The sequence below is a fragment of the Zonotrichia leucophrys genome, chromosome 4A (assembly GCF_028769735.1).
Source record: "Zonotrichia leucophrys gambelii isolate GWCS_2022_RI chromosome 4A, RI_Zleu_2.0, whole genome shotgun sequence".
Taxonomy (NCBI): Eukaryota; Metazoa; Chordata; class Aves; order Passeriformes; family Passerellidae; genus Zonotrichia; species Zonotrichia leucophrys.
Window position 1 is genome coordinate 15,265,213 of NC_088174.1, and position 15,725 is coordinate 15,280,937.

General features: G+C 41.1%; 1 protein-coding gene across 2 annotated transcripts in view; it reads right to left on the reverse strand.

Annotated features, from left to right (window-relative positions):
- RPS6KA6 (ribosomal protein S6 kinase A6) overlaps nucleotides 1-15,725 on the reverse strand; it is a 40,508-nt gene that overhangs the window by 9,186 nt on the left and 15,597 nt on the right. The window contains exons 4-17 of one of the 2 annotated variants that reach the window (XM_064712698.1): nucleotides 14,638-14,719; nucleotides 13,782-13,862; nucleotides 12,163-12,242; nucleotides 8,601-8,707; nucleotides 8,300-8,337; nucleotides 7,120-7,262; nucleotides 6,293-6,363; nucleotides 4,931-5,019; nucleotides 4,459-4,523; nucleotides 3,611-3,713; nucleotides 2,435-2,559; nucleotides 2,026-2,148; nucleotides 1,496-1,585; nucleotides 734-892 (exon numbers count right to left, since the gene is read on the reverse strand). In XM_064712698.1, the coding sequence (XP_064568768.1) occupies nucleotides 734-892; nucleotides 1,496-1,585; nucleotides 2,026-2,148; nucleotides 2,435-2,559; nucleotides 3,611-3,713; nucleotides 4,459-4,523; nucleotides 4,931-5,019; nucleotides 6,293-6,363; nucleotides 7,120-7,262; nucleotides 8,300-8,337; nucleotides 8,601-8,707; nucleotides 12,163-12,242; nucleotides 13,782-13,862; nucleotides 14,638-14,719 (1,356 nt within the window). Of the gene's footprint in view, nucleotides 1-733; nucleotides 893-1,495; nucleotides 1,586-2,025; nucleotides 2,152-2,434; nucleotides 2,560-3,610; nucleotides 3,714-4,458; nucleotides 4,524-4,930; nucleotides 5,020-6,292; nucleotides 6,364-7,119; nucleotides 7,263-8,299; nucleotides 8,338-8,600; nucleotides 8,708-12,162; nucleotides 12,243-13,781; nucleotides 13,863-14,637; nucleotides 14,720-15,725 lie in introns of both variants that reach the window. The other variant, XM_064712697.1, reaches the window with a different exon arrangement.

Sequence of the window (15,725 nt, forward strand, 5' to 3'; positions counted from 1 at the left end):
TCACTCTCACTCCTCACTCACCCCTGGCAGTGCAGGCAGTCCCTCACTCACTGTCACTCACCCCTGGCAGTGCAGGCAGTCCCTCACTCACTCTCACTCACTGTCACTCCCCCCTGGCAGTGCAGGCAGTCCCTCACTCACTCTCACTCACTGTCACTCACCCCTGGCAGTGCAGGCAGTCCCTCACTCACTCTCACTCACTCCCTGGCAGTGCAGGCAGTCCCTCACTCACTGTCACTCACCCCTGGCAGTGCAGGCAGTCCCTCACTCACTCTCACTCACTGTCACTCACCCCTGGCAGTGCAGGCAGTCCCCCCTCACTCTCACTCACTCTCCCATCACTCACCCCCTGGCAGTGCAGGCAGTCCCTCCCTCAACTCTCCTCACCCCCTGGCAGTTCAGCAGTCCCATCCCTCCTCTCACTCCTCCCTGGCAGTGCAGCATCCCACTCACACCTGGCAGTGCAGGCAGTCCCTCACCACTCACATCCCTGGCAGTGCAAGGCAGTCCCTCCCTCACTCCACATCCCTCACTCACCCCTGGCAGTGCAGGCAGTCCCTCACTCACTCTCACTCCCTCACTCCCCCCCGGCAGTGCAGGCAGTCCCTCCCTCACTCTCACTCACTGTCACTCACCCCTGGCAGTGCAGGCAGTCCCTCACTCACTCTCACTCACTGTCACTCACCCCTGGCAGTGCAGGCAGTCCCTCACTCACTCTCACTCCCTCACTCACCCCCTGGCAGTGCAGGTAGTCCACGGTCTTGGCGATGGTGAAGAGCACCGCGCTCGCCTCCCGCTCCGAGAAGAATTTCTGCCTCAGGATCCGGTCCAGCAGCTCCCCCCCCTTCATCAGCTCTGTCACCAGGTAGATGAATCTGCCATCATCATACACCTGAGGAGAGGTTTAACAGGGCCCTCACACTCGGAGCATTCTGACAGAGCCAACATGGGCAGTTCCACGTGCCCACAAATCCCCTCCTCCCACAGCAGGGGCAGCACAAACAGCAGGGGCTGCCAGAGCAGGGAGGGCAAGGCAGCTCCTGCGTCACCCTGGGAGCTCATGACTCAAGCTGTTAATTCATCACTCTCCATTCAAGCTGTTAATTCATCACTCTGAGTTATTTAGTGATTTTTTAGTGTAAGAGCTGCTGTTGGAAGAGGAGAGCAGCCCCACACTCCTGACTGCTCTTCCCTTCCATTGCAGGCCACTGCTGTCTCACGTTACCAACACACTGGCTGCTCCTTTGATACAAGAAGAAATCTGGCATTTCTAACCTTTATATCATTCCTCACTTCAAGCTGCTTAAACAGCCTTCAGAAAAATTAATATCAGGACAATGTTGTGTTTTGAGACACTCCCTCTACTGTTATATGCTGCTCTCCCAGTAGATTTTTCTATGTAAAAGAGATTTAATGAATCCCAATAAACTACCTACATCTGCATTTATTTTTTCAGCCCTGTCTAATAAGAGGCAGCAGAAAAGGAGGTACATACATCCTTTAAAGTAATAATGTTTGGATGTTGCCCATAACGCATGAGAATCTCGATTTCTTCTGAGGGATCTCTTTTGCTTTTATCAATTATCTGCAAAAAATAACAGAAAAAACAACTTGCATAAACAAGTTATTAAATATAGACATTTTTTGTATTTATATTCTCATTTCAACAACAGAATAAAAAAAATTCTAGAGTTCATTACTTCTTTCTAATCATGAGTAATTTATCTTCCAGCTTCTCATCCCATTTATTCATTTCTTGCTCTATCCTTGTTAAAATTCCATCATTAATGCAGCCTGTCCTGCTCCACTGAACAAGGAAATGCACTGGGCTGAAGCATCACTAATTCCCTGCAGCCCAGTTCCACCCTTGTGAATCTCACTTTATTTCAGGTGTTCCTGTACAGTATTTTCAGCTTCCAAGACTGTAATTTATAATCACATAAAAACACAGCAACTGGAAAACTCACAAATCTAAGTTTTCAAACCTAGTAGCCAATATTTTCAGAGTGGAATTGATGCCAGTACCTTCACAGCAAACTCCATGTTTGTAGCTATGTGGATACATCTCTTGCAAACAGAGTAGGAGCCCACACCAATATCTTCCTTCAGTTCATAGACATCAGTGAACTGGGCACTGTTTCCATGAAGCTGCTTTAAAAAAACAGGTGAGTGGTTATCTAAAGCAACAGGATCCTCTTTGTCATTACACTGCTACCAACAGCAGAAGTTTCTCCTGCTTGCTCATAATTCTTCTTTGAAATTCTGCCTTCAAAAAAACAGTAACTCACTTTTTAAAATTAAAAATACCCCATGGAAGTATTTAATGAGACACATTTTATAACAGTCTCCTCAACAAAGCAAGAAGAACTGCAAATACTGATCATGGATCAGTCTTTGAGATGCCAAGGAGGTTTCCCAAAAAGCAAAGCATTACCTGGACTATGGGCAGGATGTTGGTGAGGGGTGATATTTTATGGTCTTCTACAGTAGTTGTTGCAACAAAACTGAATCCCTTGAAGAGCTGGTGGGCATTTGCACTGGGTGGGACCCCTGGAGAATCTGGGGCACACAGACACACAGGGTTAGTGTGGCACAGCCCAGCAAGGCCAGTTCAGAACATTCAGGACAGGGATGTTACAAAAATCATCTTGAGGGAAGGGAAGCAAGCAAAAGGAACACCAATGTTAAAACATAAATAAAACTTCTGGTTTGTTATCTGTGCTTTCTTACTTCAGTAACACAAATATTCCAGAATTTTATCTAAAACTGCAAAGCACTGCAGGAATTTATATATGAACACATGTTTTAAGGAATAAGTTTATTGAAACAGAACGACTTATGGAAAAGAAATAAAGATCATTATCTTGTGTTCAACAGCTTTGTAACACAGAAGAGCAACAACAGAATGTGCTGCTTCAGTGGTGAATGAGCTGCTGGCAAGGCACAAGTGAGGCAACACAACAATATCCAATTAGCAAATCTTCACTGAAAAGATACCCCTGAATTATTAGAATTAAGTTTTCCTCAGGTTATATTCTGTGCACCTCTGAATTCACAGTCTGAAATCTCACAGTGAGCACAGCTCAATAATTCTGTGTAGCCTGTTAAGAGCACAGACCTTCTCCAATCAATCATGAGAAGAGGGTTTAAAAGCTGGATGCAGCAGGAAAGAAAAAAAGTCACAAAAGAAAACCTGAAGTGAAACTTGTAGCAGACCAAGAAATAATAATGATAATAGTTAATGCTTCTCAAAGCAAGGCATTCTCAATGCAATTCTGACCCTAAAAAGAATCACTGCTGCAATCCAATTGAGTTTATTTTAATATTGAATACTTCCCCTCAAACACTGCATGCCTGGCTTGAATCATAACTAGAAACCATAGTCCAGCTTTTAATATTCCATTTATTTTTTTCTTCCTGAGTCAATGATTAGCAAAATATTCAAAGAACAGAAACCTGCTGAGGGGAGCATCCTCCTTCAAAGCACTGGAACCCTGGTGCATCCTTTCCTTTTACCTTTGTCCCTCCTGGCTTTCCTGCTTGTTGTTTTAGCATTAATGGGACCCTCCTGTCCCACAAACCTCACCAATTTATAGCCATGCACAGTTACCTTTTGGTGTTTTTGCTGTGAATTCTGGATCAAAACAGAAAGTATCTTCTGGCTTTCCAGAGGCAGGTTTGAATGGAGGCTGAATTTCTCTTCTGAACAGTTTCTGAAAGAGAAGGAGAAAGATTTAAGGGTCACCAAAGCTTCCATGGGTGCTGTTATTTTGCCAAGATAAAGGGTAAAGGACAAAGACCTCAACCCATGTCAGGCACATCCCTCTTGGCAAGGAACTGCCCATTCTCAAAGCTCTATTCCAGGTGTTTCCAAATACACCCAAATAAATCAGGGAAGTATCTCAAATCTGCAATAAATCCCATTTACAGCTAAGGAACAGAAAAACTCATGTCAAAAGATGTGGAATCCCTATGCAAAATTCAGGAAGTTCTAAGAGCATTTCCTTGCTATTTCTCTCCTCCTTTCAGATCTAGTTTTTGCAGTTTTTTTTTTTTTTATTTAACCTTCCTGCACAAAAGCATACAGTACATTTTAGTTTAAAAATACAAACCAACTAATGAATCAAAATCAAGGAAAGGGACAGACCCTTCCTGCAGGATTCCTGGAATGCCAGCAGCCTCTCCCAACTAGAAATGCTCCAATGGACCATTTCAGCTTGAGAATGCTGCAACTCTTAATTATTTAAAAACTAAATGCACAATTTGTAATTAATGCTCTCTATCTGCAGTAAATACTGCAGCTCCAGATGCCAAGGAATCAGAGGAGAAGGCAGGATGTGCCAGGCAGCAGTAATGCAGTGTTTGCTGTGCCCTATTCAGATGTAAATACTGCTACAAATGCTACAACACACAGAAAAATCAGCAACAGCTTCATCATTCAGATCCTTTTGTACTCACATTCCAGTCAACAGTAGAAAAAAAAGGATGTCTCTTGATTTCTTCAACTCCATCTGAACCAGCTCCTGAACAAAAGAAAGACTGCATTTAACACACTTGTGGGTAAAGACCTTGAAGATTGCACTAAAAATTAGTTCATTTCCAAGAAGTTTGCACAGAGGTGATTATTTGGGGGGACTGTGAATACTGAAATATTCCATGGATGTAAAATATCCAGGCAGGCAAAGAGAGCAGAAAAAGCCCATAAATAAATACAGTGTCAATATTCTTTGCTGGGACACTGTCAGACCTTTGGCTCACTCCTAAGTCACTGATCCCACATTTTGACCATTCCTTGGCCAAACTCAGGAAGCCATGACCCAAACTAACAGGAAATGGTACCCAAATGTTACTGATCACCTTGAGAGTCTCTAGCAATTGCTTTTCTTTGAAATAAAAAGTTAGGCTGAGTTGATTATTTAAATAAACCAACCTAATCTATTTGATGGATTTCTTTTAAACAACATTCTCAGGAGACTTTGTGCTTCAGGGCTGAGGAACTGAGGCATTCCCAGCTTTGCTCTAAAAGAAAACAGAGAACAAGTCAGAGGAAGAAACTTATCTTAGCAAAAACTGTCTACATAGATTTCACTGCACAGTTTGATGTATCAAGGATCTATTCCAGAGCCTTGTAGAGAGCACACACTTAACTCATCAACTTTTTAAGTTTCCTGTTATAGGAGTGGTTTAAACTAAAACCCAACAGAGAACAAACACATCACACCAAAACCACCAAACCCCACCCAAGCGAGCTTTCTGCTAAAACAGAGTAAAATAGTTATCTTAGGAATATGTAAGTGTTTTCAAAGGCATCTTCATGTCCCCAGGAGGTTTTTACCAAAATAATACCAGTAACAGAAGAGACTCACCCAATCCCCAATTACCTGTCCTTGAGGTGATTGCTACTATCCCTCCAGGGCTCACTGAGCCACCATATAAAAGCTCACTGACTTCAGCATTTATTGTATTTAATGAAAACTCTAAAGCCAAGCAGGAAATGCTTGTGCAGCACTGCAGCATCACTGGGAGCTGCAGGGAGGCAGCTCAAGGTCTGAGCCATCCTTTCACAGCAGCAGCACCAGGAACTCCCACTCAGGGCAAGCTCCAAGTGCCCTGTGCTGACAAGAACTGAGTTTCTCCTTTCTCCTCTCCTTCCCCATCACCCCTCAGAGGGCCCAAGGCTCTGCCTGTGCCAGGAGGAAACTGTGCTAGCTGAGCACAGACAGATGAGAACATATTTGCCCAACAGCTCCCCTCAGTGAGCACCAGCTCACCCAGTCTGTCCAGTCCAACAGCTTCTGCTGTAACTGGGGCAATTGAAATGAGAATTTGAGCACGTAAGGGCTCTCCACACACCTGTACACAAAGCAACACCTGATCAGCTGCTGCTTACAAAACAAGGTGTGCTGTAACAGTAGCAAGGGAGTGTAACAACAACAGAGTGTAAATCAAGCTGCTCTCAGTCACTGCACTGTTCTTATCTTCATTATACGCCCACAATCAAAGTACAGATTCATCCCTGAGATTTTAATTGCTGGGGATACTTAATGGTACTTCACAGCCTGGGATCTAAAGCTTATCAAGGGGCTTTGCTGTTTGCTCCTGTTGCAGCTCAGTGCTCTCAGAATCATAAAATGGTTTGAGCTGGAAGGGACCTTAAAGCTCATCTTGTTCCCTCCCCTGCCATGGGGACACCTTCCACAAGACCAGGCTGCACAAGGAGTTACAACAAGCTGTTAAAACATGTTTAAAATGACATTTTTGGACTTCTGAAAAAGGAAGGAGATGTACTTACTTCAGAATCATATTCATAGTCTCATTTCGATCTTTACCTTGGAATGGCAGGGTACCAGTGAGCATTTCAAACTGGAAAGAACAAATGTTAATCTAAATCAACACTTCTTCCCCCAACTGCTGAAACAAAGTGTTAAACACTGCACTCTTTCCTACCTCTACACCACACCAGTTGAACTTTGACAAGATTATGGAAGTGTTCCCAAATCTAAAATTCTGCTCTCATGTGCAGTTTATATGGTGAGAACAGAGGCAAGTCTAGCATGATGATGATGGAGGAATATTATACATCAAGAAGGTATTTGAAAGAAATAAAATCTCCTCCACAACCAGTTTTAGATGTTGCCATATTCCAAAACCTGCAAGAATGGTAAACTCTAGAACAGTGGTTTACTGTTCAAGTCCATCTCTGTGTCAGGCTGATGCTCTAACACATCCCAGGAAGGACAAAAGTGGCAGCAGTTACTGACTTATCTCACTTCTCCACTCCAGCATTCCTTCCACAGGCTCACTCTCACAGAAATCCCATTAATATTCCTTCAAACCAAGCCTTCAAGTCTGTTTTTAAATTTAACTATCAAGCAACATGCAAAATATAAATACAAAATGAAGTCTCACACTGACTACAACTGCTTTTAACTACTAAAGGACAGCACAGGATGCTTCAGGTGCCTGATAAACATTCTTAGAGGTGAAAAATCAATTTCATTCCACCCAGTAGCAGTTCAGTGTCCCCCTTACCCAAGCATGCCTAAGCAGAACTGGACAAGCTTATTCTAAGTGCATTTGTGTGAGCTTAGCAAGGGAAGCAAGAGGCAAATACAGTACCATGAGGACCCCAAAGGACCACCAGTCAGCACTCTGGTTGTGCCCTCGCCTGTTTACCACTTCAGGAGCCATGTACTCTACAGTACCACAGAAAGAATAGGCCTTCTTCTCTTGGTCTACTGATTCCTTGCTCAGTCCAAAGTCTACAACAGCACCACAAGAACACAGCCAGTAAAGAATGGCAGGGGAACAGAAATAAATCAATAGATGGTAATTCAAAATGCAAACGTTGAGAGGTTTGGGTTGGTTATTTTCAGAAATGTGATTAGCACAGCTCTCCATGAAACAAGAGACTGCAGGTATCTGGAGAGAGCACATTCCATCTACTACACACCTCCAAACCATTCTAAAAGTCATTAAATTCATGATTGGCCATCAAAGTTATTACTGAATTAACGTGGCATTTGAAATCCTACACCTTTAGAGCTCTAAAACACTCAGAAGTTCTCATTTTCTCTGTTTACTGCCTGCTTTATTCACACAAAAATTTAGATAAAAGTAAAAATCAGTTTCAAAGGGAATGCAGCCTGCATGGTCTGGTCTTACTGAATGATGAATCAATAAAATCACACTAAAAATATTGGTGTTACACAAGGCAACATGGTTCTGTAACCTGCCTCAAGTTCAGTACAGAACAGCCCTGCATTCCCAGAATATTTCACTGCCAGAACACTTTTTCCTTGTTGTGGATACACAAGTCCTTGACACTGGCTCAGCTCTCAAACATTCCTTTTTTTCACAGGAGAAAATCATTGCTAATCAATGCTCCCATCCATCGTTTCCACTTTCAGAAGGAAGTGACAAATTTAGGATTGAATTGTGTTTAAATATAGCAGAATTTTAAAAGGTATGCATTTCATAAACCTGATCTCCATCACCATTATTCTATCAAGTCTTTGAGGCTTTAAAAAACATTTTCTCTTGGAATCTAAGAGCAATATCTTAGATTAAACTATATCTCTAGTACAAAATCATCACCTTCAATGTAATTACAAGCTTCCAGAATTTTATAGTAATTTGTTTTCTAAACAGTCTTTTATATACATAATTTCTAGAATATATGTATTTGGATTGTTCCTTACAGAACCATTTTTTGCAATTTTACACGCATTTAAAATTGATAATACAAAAACTCAAAAAACCTCATTTACAAAGACATGTATGAATGAGTGGTGCCTACCTGTTAACTTGATATGTCCTGCTTCATCAAGCAAAATGCTGAAAATTAAAATTCACATTCACCAAAACACATAAAGATCAATGCTTACAGAAAACATTTTAAATATAAGTTAAAAATTATGACGTGAAATTCTGTTCTTTTTTTAACAAGCTACTATTATTTCATTTAAAACACAGACAGGTGTTTTACATTTTGTATTTGTTTACAAAGTCTTAACAAAAATAGTTGTAATTTTTTACAGTGGAAAATGCAAAGCAACAACAAAATACACATAGTAGTGGTAAAATACATTTTACTTTACTTTTCTGGCTTCAGGTCCCTGTACACAATTCCCAAGCTGTGAAGGTGATCCAAAGCAAGGGCCAGTTCTGCGAGGTAGAATTTCACATCTTCCTCTGTAAACATAACCTAATAAGAACTGTATAGATTTACCTTCTGATCTTGTCTTCAGTTTTTAAAACTGCAATCTAAAAAATATATACTCCTGTCTGCCTAGATTTCAAACTTAGTTTTGAAAATCCCTTGTGAACTCATAATTCATGAGTTCGGCCAAGAGAAATTATTTACTAATATCTGTTAATTATAAAGTATACAAAGAACTACCTGCAATACTTAAATAAAACCATCAGCATTACTGCAGAGCATTAATTAACTTTTAGCTAATAAATGAATTGTTATATTTGCTGACATTAACACCCAGCACTCCTCCTGCCACAAACCCAGACAGTTTTCCACTGCATCATAAAATTTAATATATGGCTGCTGTATTGGGTGAGTGTGAATTGACATCAACAAGATTTAGAAAAAAAAAAAGGAAAAATCATTTGGGAAAAAAACACTGAGAATAAATCACTGGTGACAATAACAAAGACAGCCTGGGAGTTGAGGAACCTGCTCTGCTCTTAGGAAAAAAACTATTACAGAACCCTGGTGAGACACTGAAATATTGATGTTACTTCTAGAGCAGAGATGCACTTCTGTCCTGAGCACTCCACAGGTTGCTTTAATTTCATGTACAAAACTCTGCCTGCTTTGGCTCTTGTCATGTTCTACAGATTTCTGGAGGAGCTTGGAATCTTTAAATGGCTGGACTGAATTCGGGCTTTAAGGGAACTATTCCTTTATTTGCTGAATCCAGCAGGATTCCAAGCTCCTCCAGTAATTTCTAGAACATGACAAGAGCCAAAGCAGGCACAGTTTTTATATTAAATTACAGTAACCTGTGGAGTGCTCAGGACAGAAGTGCAGTGCAGCCACTCAGTCACTCGTGGGCTCCCTGGTTCCTGAGCTCTGCATGGCTCAGGTGTGATCTGATCTCAGCTCAGAATATTCCTGATTCCCATAATGACAGGGGCTGACCTCGGGGGAACAATGCAGCTGTGACTGACACTGCACACAGCGTCACCTGCACACCTCCAGAGATCTCTGGGCTTCACCTCTTGCAAAAGAGCAGAGGGAAACCTTGGATTTCATTCCTACTCCTTGGATTTCATTCCTACTCCTTGGATTTCATTCCTACTCCTTGGATTTCATTCCTACTCCTTGGATTTCATTCCTACTCCTGGGATTTCATTCCTACTCCTCGGATTTCATTCCTACTCCTCGGATTTCATTCCTACTCCTTGGATTTCATTCCTACTCCTTGGATTAGATTACTACTCCTTGGATTTCATTCCTACTCCTTGGATTTCATTACTACTCCTTGGATTTCATTACTACTCCTTGGATTTCATTCCTACTCCTTGGATTTCATTCCTACTCCTTGGATTTCATTACTACTCCTTGGATTTCATTCCTACTCCTTGGATTTCATTCCTACTCCTTGGATTTCATTCCTACTCCTTGGATTTCATTTATTACTCCTTGGATTTCATTTATTACTCCTTGGATTTCATTCCTACCCCTTGGATTTCATTCCTACCCCTTGGATTTCATTCCTACCCCTTGGATTTCATTCCTACCCCTTGGATTTCATTCCTACCCCTTGGATTTCATTCCTACCCCTTGGATTTCATTCCTACCCCTTGGATTTCATTATTACTCCTTGGATTTCATTATTACTCCTTGGATTTCATTACTACTCCTTGGATTTCATTATTACTCCTTGGATTTCATTACTACTCCTCGGAGCAGCCAAAATGCAAATCTCAATATAATGATGCTAAATGCTAATCTGCCATCTCCCCATAATGACATGGAAAGCTGCTCTCTGGGTCAAGTCAATCATGATGCAAGTCAGCTCCATTAAATATTACCAATAAGAACTTCATTACACACTCATCTCACTGCCACAGCTCAAACTCTCATGCCCACATTAGAATTTAAAAACCAACCAAATAACTTCAATAACTTTAATAACTTCATACTATATGAAATGAATTTAAAATAATCCTTGTGTGCAAAGTATGGAATGCCACAGGGAATTTATCCTCATGTGCATTGTCCATGGACTTTTGAAACTACTTCCCATTCCCACCAGAAAATAAAAACCTGATTTTTTCATATTTATGTACATAAAAGCCAGTATAAAAGGTAACTTAAGTGTTCCAAAAAACAGGTGGTCTTAGCAGTAAGAAAACTTGAGGATTATGAATTCTTGATTCCCACAGGGAACACATCTCTGTTTCAACCCCCAGCAAGAGTCCTCATGGACAGCCTGGCATCCTTTATTTGAGATGTTCCATAGGGGATAATCCCAGCTGGGTCAGGCAAGAGAGCAGCTCCTCCTGCTATTCCAGAACTCCCTCTGGAACTGGACATTCCATATCAAAGCCTGACCTCTTTCCTACCTCCTGCTCCAATAACCCAGGACAAGTCAGTCACTTGAAGTTTTTAACAGCCATTTTAGCTTCCAGATTAATTAATTCTGAACTAAATTCTTAGATATAATCACTGTGTTACCAATCTCAGCTTTTAACAAAACTGCCTTTAAATTCTCTCTCTTTTGCCTGTTCCTAAAGGAAAATCCTTATTTTTATGAGAAGGATAAGGGGAAAAAACTCTCCTGGCCTTACATACTGGGAATAAACAACCTCCTCCATGCCATGAAAAAAATCAGATAACACAGTTTTCTCATTTAAGAAAGTGGCTTTTGCTGTGCTTTGGCAATATAAATGGATTTACAGTGGTGAAAACACTGAAAACCTCACTTGCTGTGAAGCTGTTGAGAAACTGCCATTAAAAATTTAGATCTTTATAAAAGGTTCGCCATAAGAAAATAAAAGTCTTCTAAACGTGTTCATAACACTTAAGGTAACATGTGATAAATATTTGATGGCAAATGTTTTAAAAAAACAACAACAGCCCGTAGCTGTGCCCCATCCCCTCCTCTGGAGCTCTCCCTCCAGGAAACAAAAACAGAAATGAAAAATTCAAGGTGCAGTTGTGTGGCAGGGCTGGATGGAGGGGAGGGGGCTCAGAAGCATTTTGTGTTCCCACTCTGTGGGATTCAGGATGAGCACGGGCATTGCAGCACCAGGCAATTTTACAGTGCAGCAGAAAGCTCTCAGGGCTGCAGGATTCCAGGAGCACCTAAGCTGACTAAGAGCATGAGAACTACACATCCCCTTCCCTCAGTGCTAAATATTCATTTACTTCAGTTGTGTTTCCAAGCAACAAAACATTTTTAGACAAAAGAACTGTACTTTGCAGATGCCAAATTAAAACTTGGGCTACTCATCACTAAACACTCGGGTTTCTTAAGGATAGAACAGAATCTAGGATATGTAAGGAAAGCCCAAAAGTTATTAAAAACTTCACTATGACAATAAATAAGAGGGTAAACAGGTTTAGAAGCCAACCCTGTACCAACAAAACCCAACCCCTGTCTAAGAGTGAGTGGAGATAAAATTTTAGGTACTTACCTCTTTGGATAATCGTGTGAATACATCTCCTCCCCTGAGAAAATCCAATATTAAATAGAGCTTCCCTTCAGTCTGAAAGGCTTAAAAAAATTTTAAAAAAGTAAATAAAAATCAATAGTTGTATGACAAAGCTACAAAACAAATCTGAATGCTTTTACAACTAGGAAATTTCAATCACAGGCAATACTTTTGTTTGTGGAAGTGAAATAATTCAGCACATGAGGTAATTTATTGAATGATTCCTTGCTTCTTCACAGAAGAAAATCTTAGTCATGAGAGATGATTAAAATAATGTTCTTTTATTTCTCCTTTGTCAAAGAGGGAAGCAGCAAGGACATCAATTACTGTGGTTTGGTTTAAATCAATGCAAAATACAAAACCTCTGCAGAAGTTGAACATAAAGATTCAGAAAGTTCTTACAAGAGAGCATGTAGCCACATTTCTCTTCACAGAGAAAAGCAAGGCACGACTTCCCAAGAATATTCCTGAGATTCACATTCTCTGAACCTCAGAGAAAGGAAAAACAATCCTTATTTGCTGTGCCTGTGTTTGTGCAACAGTAGAATGCAATATGGAGACTGTTTAGCCAAAGTGAGGGTGTTTTGTTTCCTTGGCCTGTCAGGGCCAGGTGTGTGTGTCAGGTCTGTTGGGTGACAGCCACGAGTTCTGTGCAAGTTGGAGGCTTGGCAGATTCAGTTTAGATGTAATGCAATACAGTATAGAATAATATAGGATAATAAAGTAATTAATTAGCCTTCTGATAAGATGGAGTCCTCCCGGACACTGGGGGCGAAAATATCCACTACAAAACTTCTCTATATGTGGTAGTGTGTTGTTAAGTTTCTTGTGTTATTCCCCCAATTTATGTATTGTTCTCCCCTATTATGTGTAAAATGGTTTCGTTCCCCCAGTTTTTCCCGCCACTGCTAGCCTGTCAGCTAAGTTGCTATAGCAACTGCTATTCATAGTTGCCGATATATAATTGCTTCTCCCCATAAGTGAAAGTTGTTTCCTCCCTGTCCAGTCAATCACTCCCTTCCTCCTCCCAGGTTTCCAGAACCTTCTCCTCTCTGGAGATGGTGGCTGGCTGGGGTCCCAGGACACCTCCTTTACCTTTTGATTATTGGTGTCCATGGAGTGTCAGTTCTGTGAAGTTCATCCCCTCACCTTTCCTGATTGGCTCTGTCTGTACCCACCCCCTTGCTTTATAATCCTGTTTTCACCCCCTATGGAAAAACTTTTTCCCGGATGGTTTCCCGGTGTTTTGGATGCGGCATCACCGTCAATAAACCGATGTTTAACCCCCGGGAAATGGTCAGCTCCGTTCCTCTCCTATACCAGCGGTGTGAGCCAGTCCGCAGCCAGCACAGCCCGAGGCCATCAGACGCCGAAGGGCGCTGGCCAGGAATTGCAGAGGGGCGTCGGCCTTTCGCCCTCAGCTAGTCGGATTCTAAACTTCGGGCCACATACGTTCACCTCTGCATCTATAGCCATGTATTTACACTCCTTTTTGATTTTCCCCAGTTGCTAGAAGCTAATGTGGGCCCTGCACACGTGAGGGAGAGCAGGAGCAGCTGCTCCTGAGGCAGGGGAGGAAGGGGCAGAGCACAGGGACCCACCATAGTGCAGTTTGACGATGAACGGGTGGTTCACCTCCACCAGGATGTCGCGCTCCATCTTGGTGCGGACCCTGTCCCGAACTGAGGGAGAGAAACAGCAACAGTGGGACACAAATGCATTTAGTAGCACACAGAAAGGCTTTGCTGGCTAAAGGAATCTATTCCCTCATCACCTGATTTGTTTTTTAATGTTAAAGCCTCCCACAAACCCCTCCTTTCAGACAGCGGGACTCTGGCTTGTTTCCTGCCTGCCCCAGCTTTCTTCTTTGCCTCATTGCATTTCCAGCACATCCCCATATTTTGAGATAATCCATATTGCTTTCAAGAAAAAAGCTCTTATCTACATTCCCAACTTCAATTTTTGAATTAATTCTCTGTCCTGAATATAAAATATTTTTAAGACTACTTTTTCCCCTTTAACAGTAAAGCTCTATTTATACACAGTGGACTCGCACCCATTCAAGTGTCTCCTGAAAGCCAAAACACTGAATTAAGTTGTTCTGGCTCCTGGAACAAGGGAATGACTTAATTTTAACCACAGCAGAGTTCTGACTTAACAAAAGACAAAAGGAAAACAGTTTATGAAATTAACTTGTTTTCATATAATGAAAAGTCTAAACAGAATTAAATAATCCAATTTTAAACTTTGAAAGAACATTTCTGACCACATAATTAAAGCTACCTGGCCAGATTTAAAATAATACTTAAACATGAACTTACAAGTTTCTCTAAAAAAAACCTCCTGTCAGAGAAGAGTTATGAACTCACTGACAAATATTTAAGATTTAAAAAAAGCTTTTAAATACAGGTGCACTAAACCCCATGATCCAAAGTCTCAGCTGAAAGACAAACCTACCTTTTAAAGAAGCTTTTTTCAACACTTTCATTGCATAAAGCTGCCCAGCATCAGGCCCAATTATCTTCCTCACGAGGAAGACCTGGCAATACAAAGCCCATTTTTAAATCACTGCAAGCTTGGTAATCCAACCCAAACTCTCACAAAGCATTTGCAAAGCTGCCATTAATGTCAGGCAGCTTCCAGGGCTCTGCACCAAGCACACACCTTTAAAGGAAGAGCAAAATTCCTTGATCAGATCAGAGCTGCAAAGCACCAAGCCCTCTGAAGCATGACACTGCCCAGAAACTTTGGATTCTCTCCTGATTTATCAAAGAAGTTCTGACAGAAAGATGTTTCCTTCTATCACTTTCTTGGAGAATGACAATTCTGCCTGGTCTGCACCTCCCAAGAGGTTTTTGAGGCTTAAGACCCAAGTCTCAAATATCAAACATTCATTTTTATTAATGAATTCTGTACAAGTGGTGAGATGAAAGCAAGGAAACCTCACCATTTAAGATCAAAGCACCCTTTCCCTCTGGAATAGCAACTCCAACAGGTTTTTCTACTTTTTCTCTCCAGAAGAGTTTTAAAGATAGATGGGATACAACTCGACACTGAGAAAAGCATATTAGATAAAACACTGCAGTACAAAGACATGGAGCTACACTAATTTTTAACCACCAGATCTTCCAATTTACAAAATGGTTTGATATGTGCTCCTACTTCTAAATTGCTGTTCTTGTAATAGCAATTTTTAGTTATGAATTCATAAGTTATGCTTACAAAAACAAAAAACCACAACATACAAGTCACAAGAGAAAGCCAAGAGCTCCTTACAATTACCTCTCTGATCTCACCTTACCCAGACTTTCATTTACAATTAATTTATTTATATCTAGAAATTATATATATTTTTTCAAGGATCTTGTCAAATTTTCCAGTCTAGAATAAGAAATTCAAGCACTGTTATGACTAAGTTGTACAAGGTTGGGAGAGGGGTTGTTTTTATTTTAAGCTCTGGTTAGAAGAAAAATATCATGTTTCAAGGTTGTCTGGCTTTTTGTTTTAATAAGTTTTGCACAATAACTGACCTACAACAGTGCTCT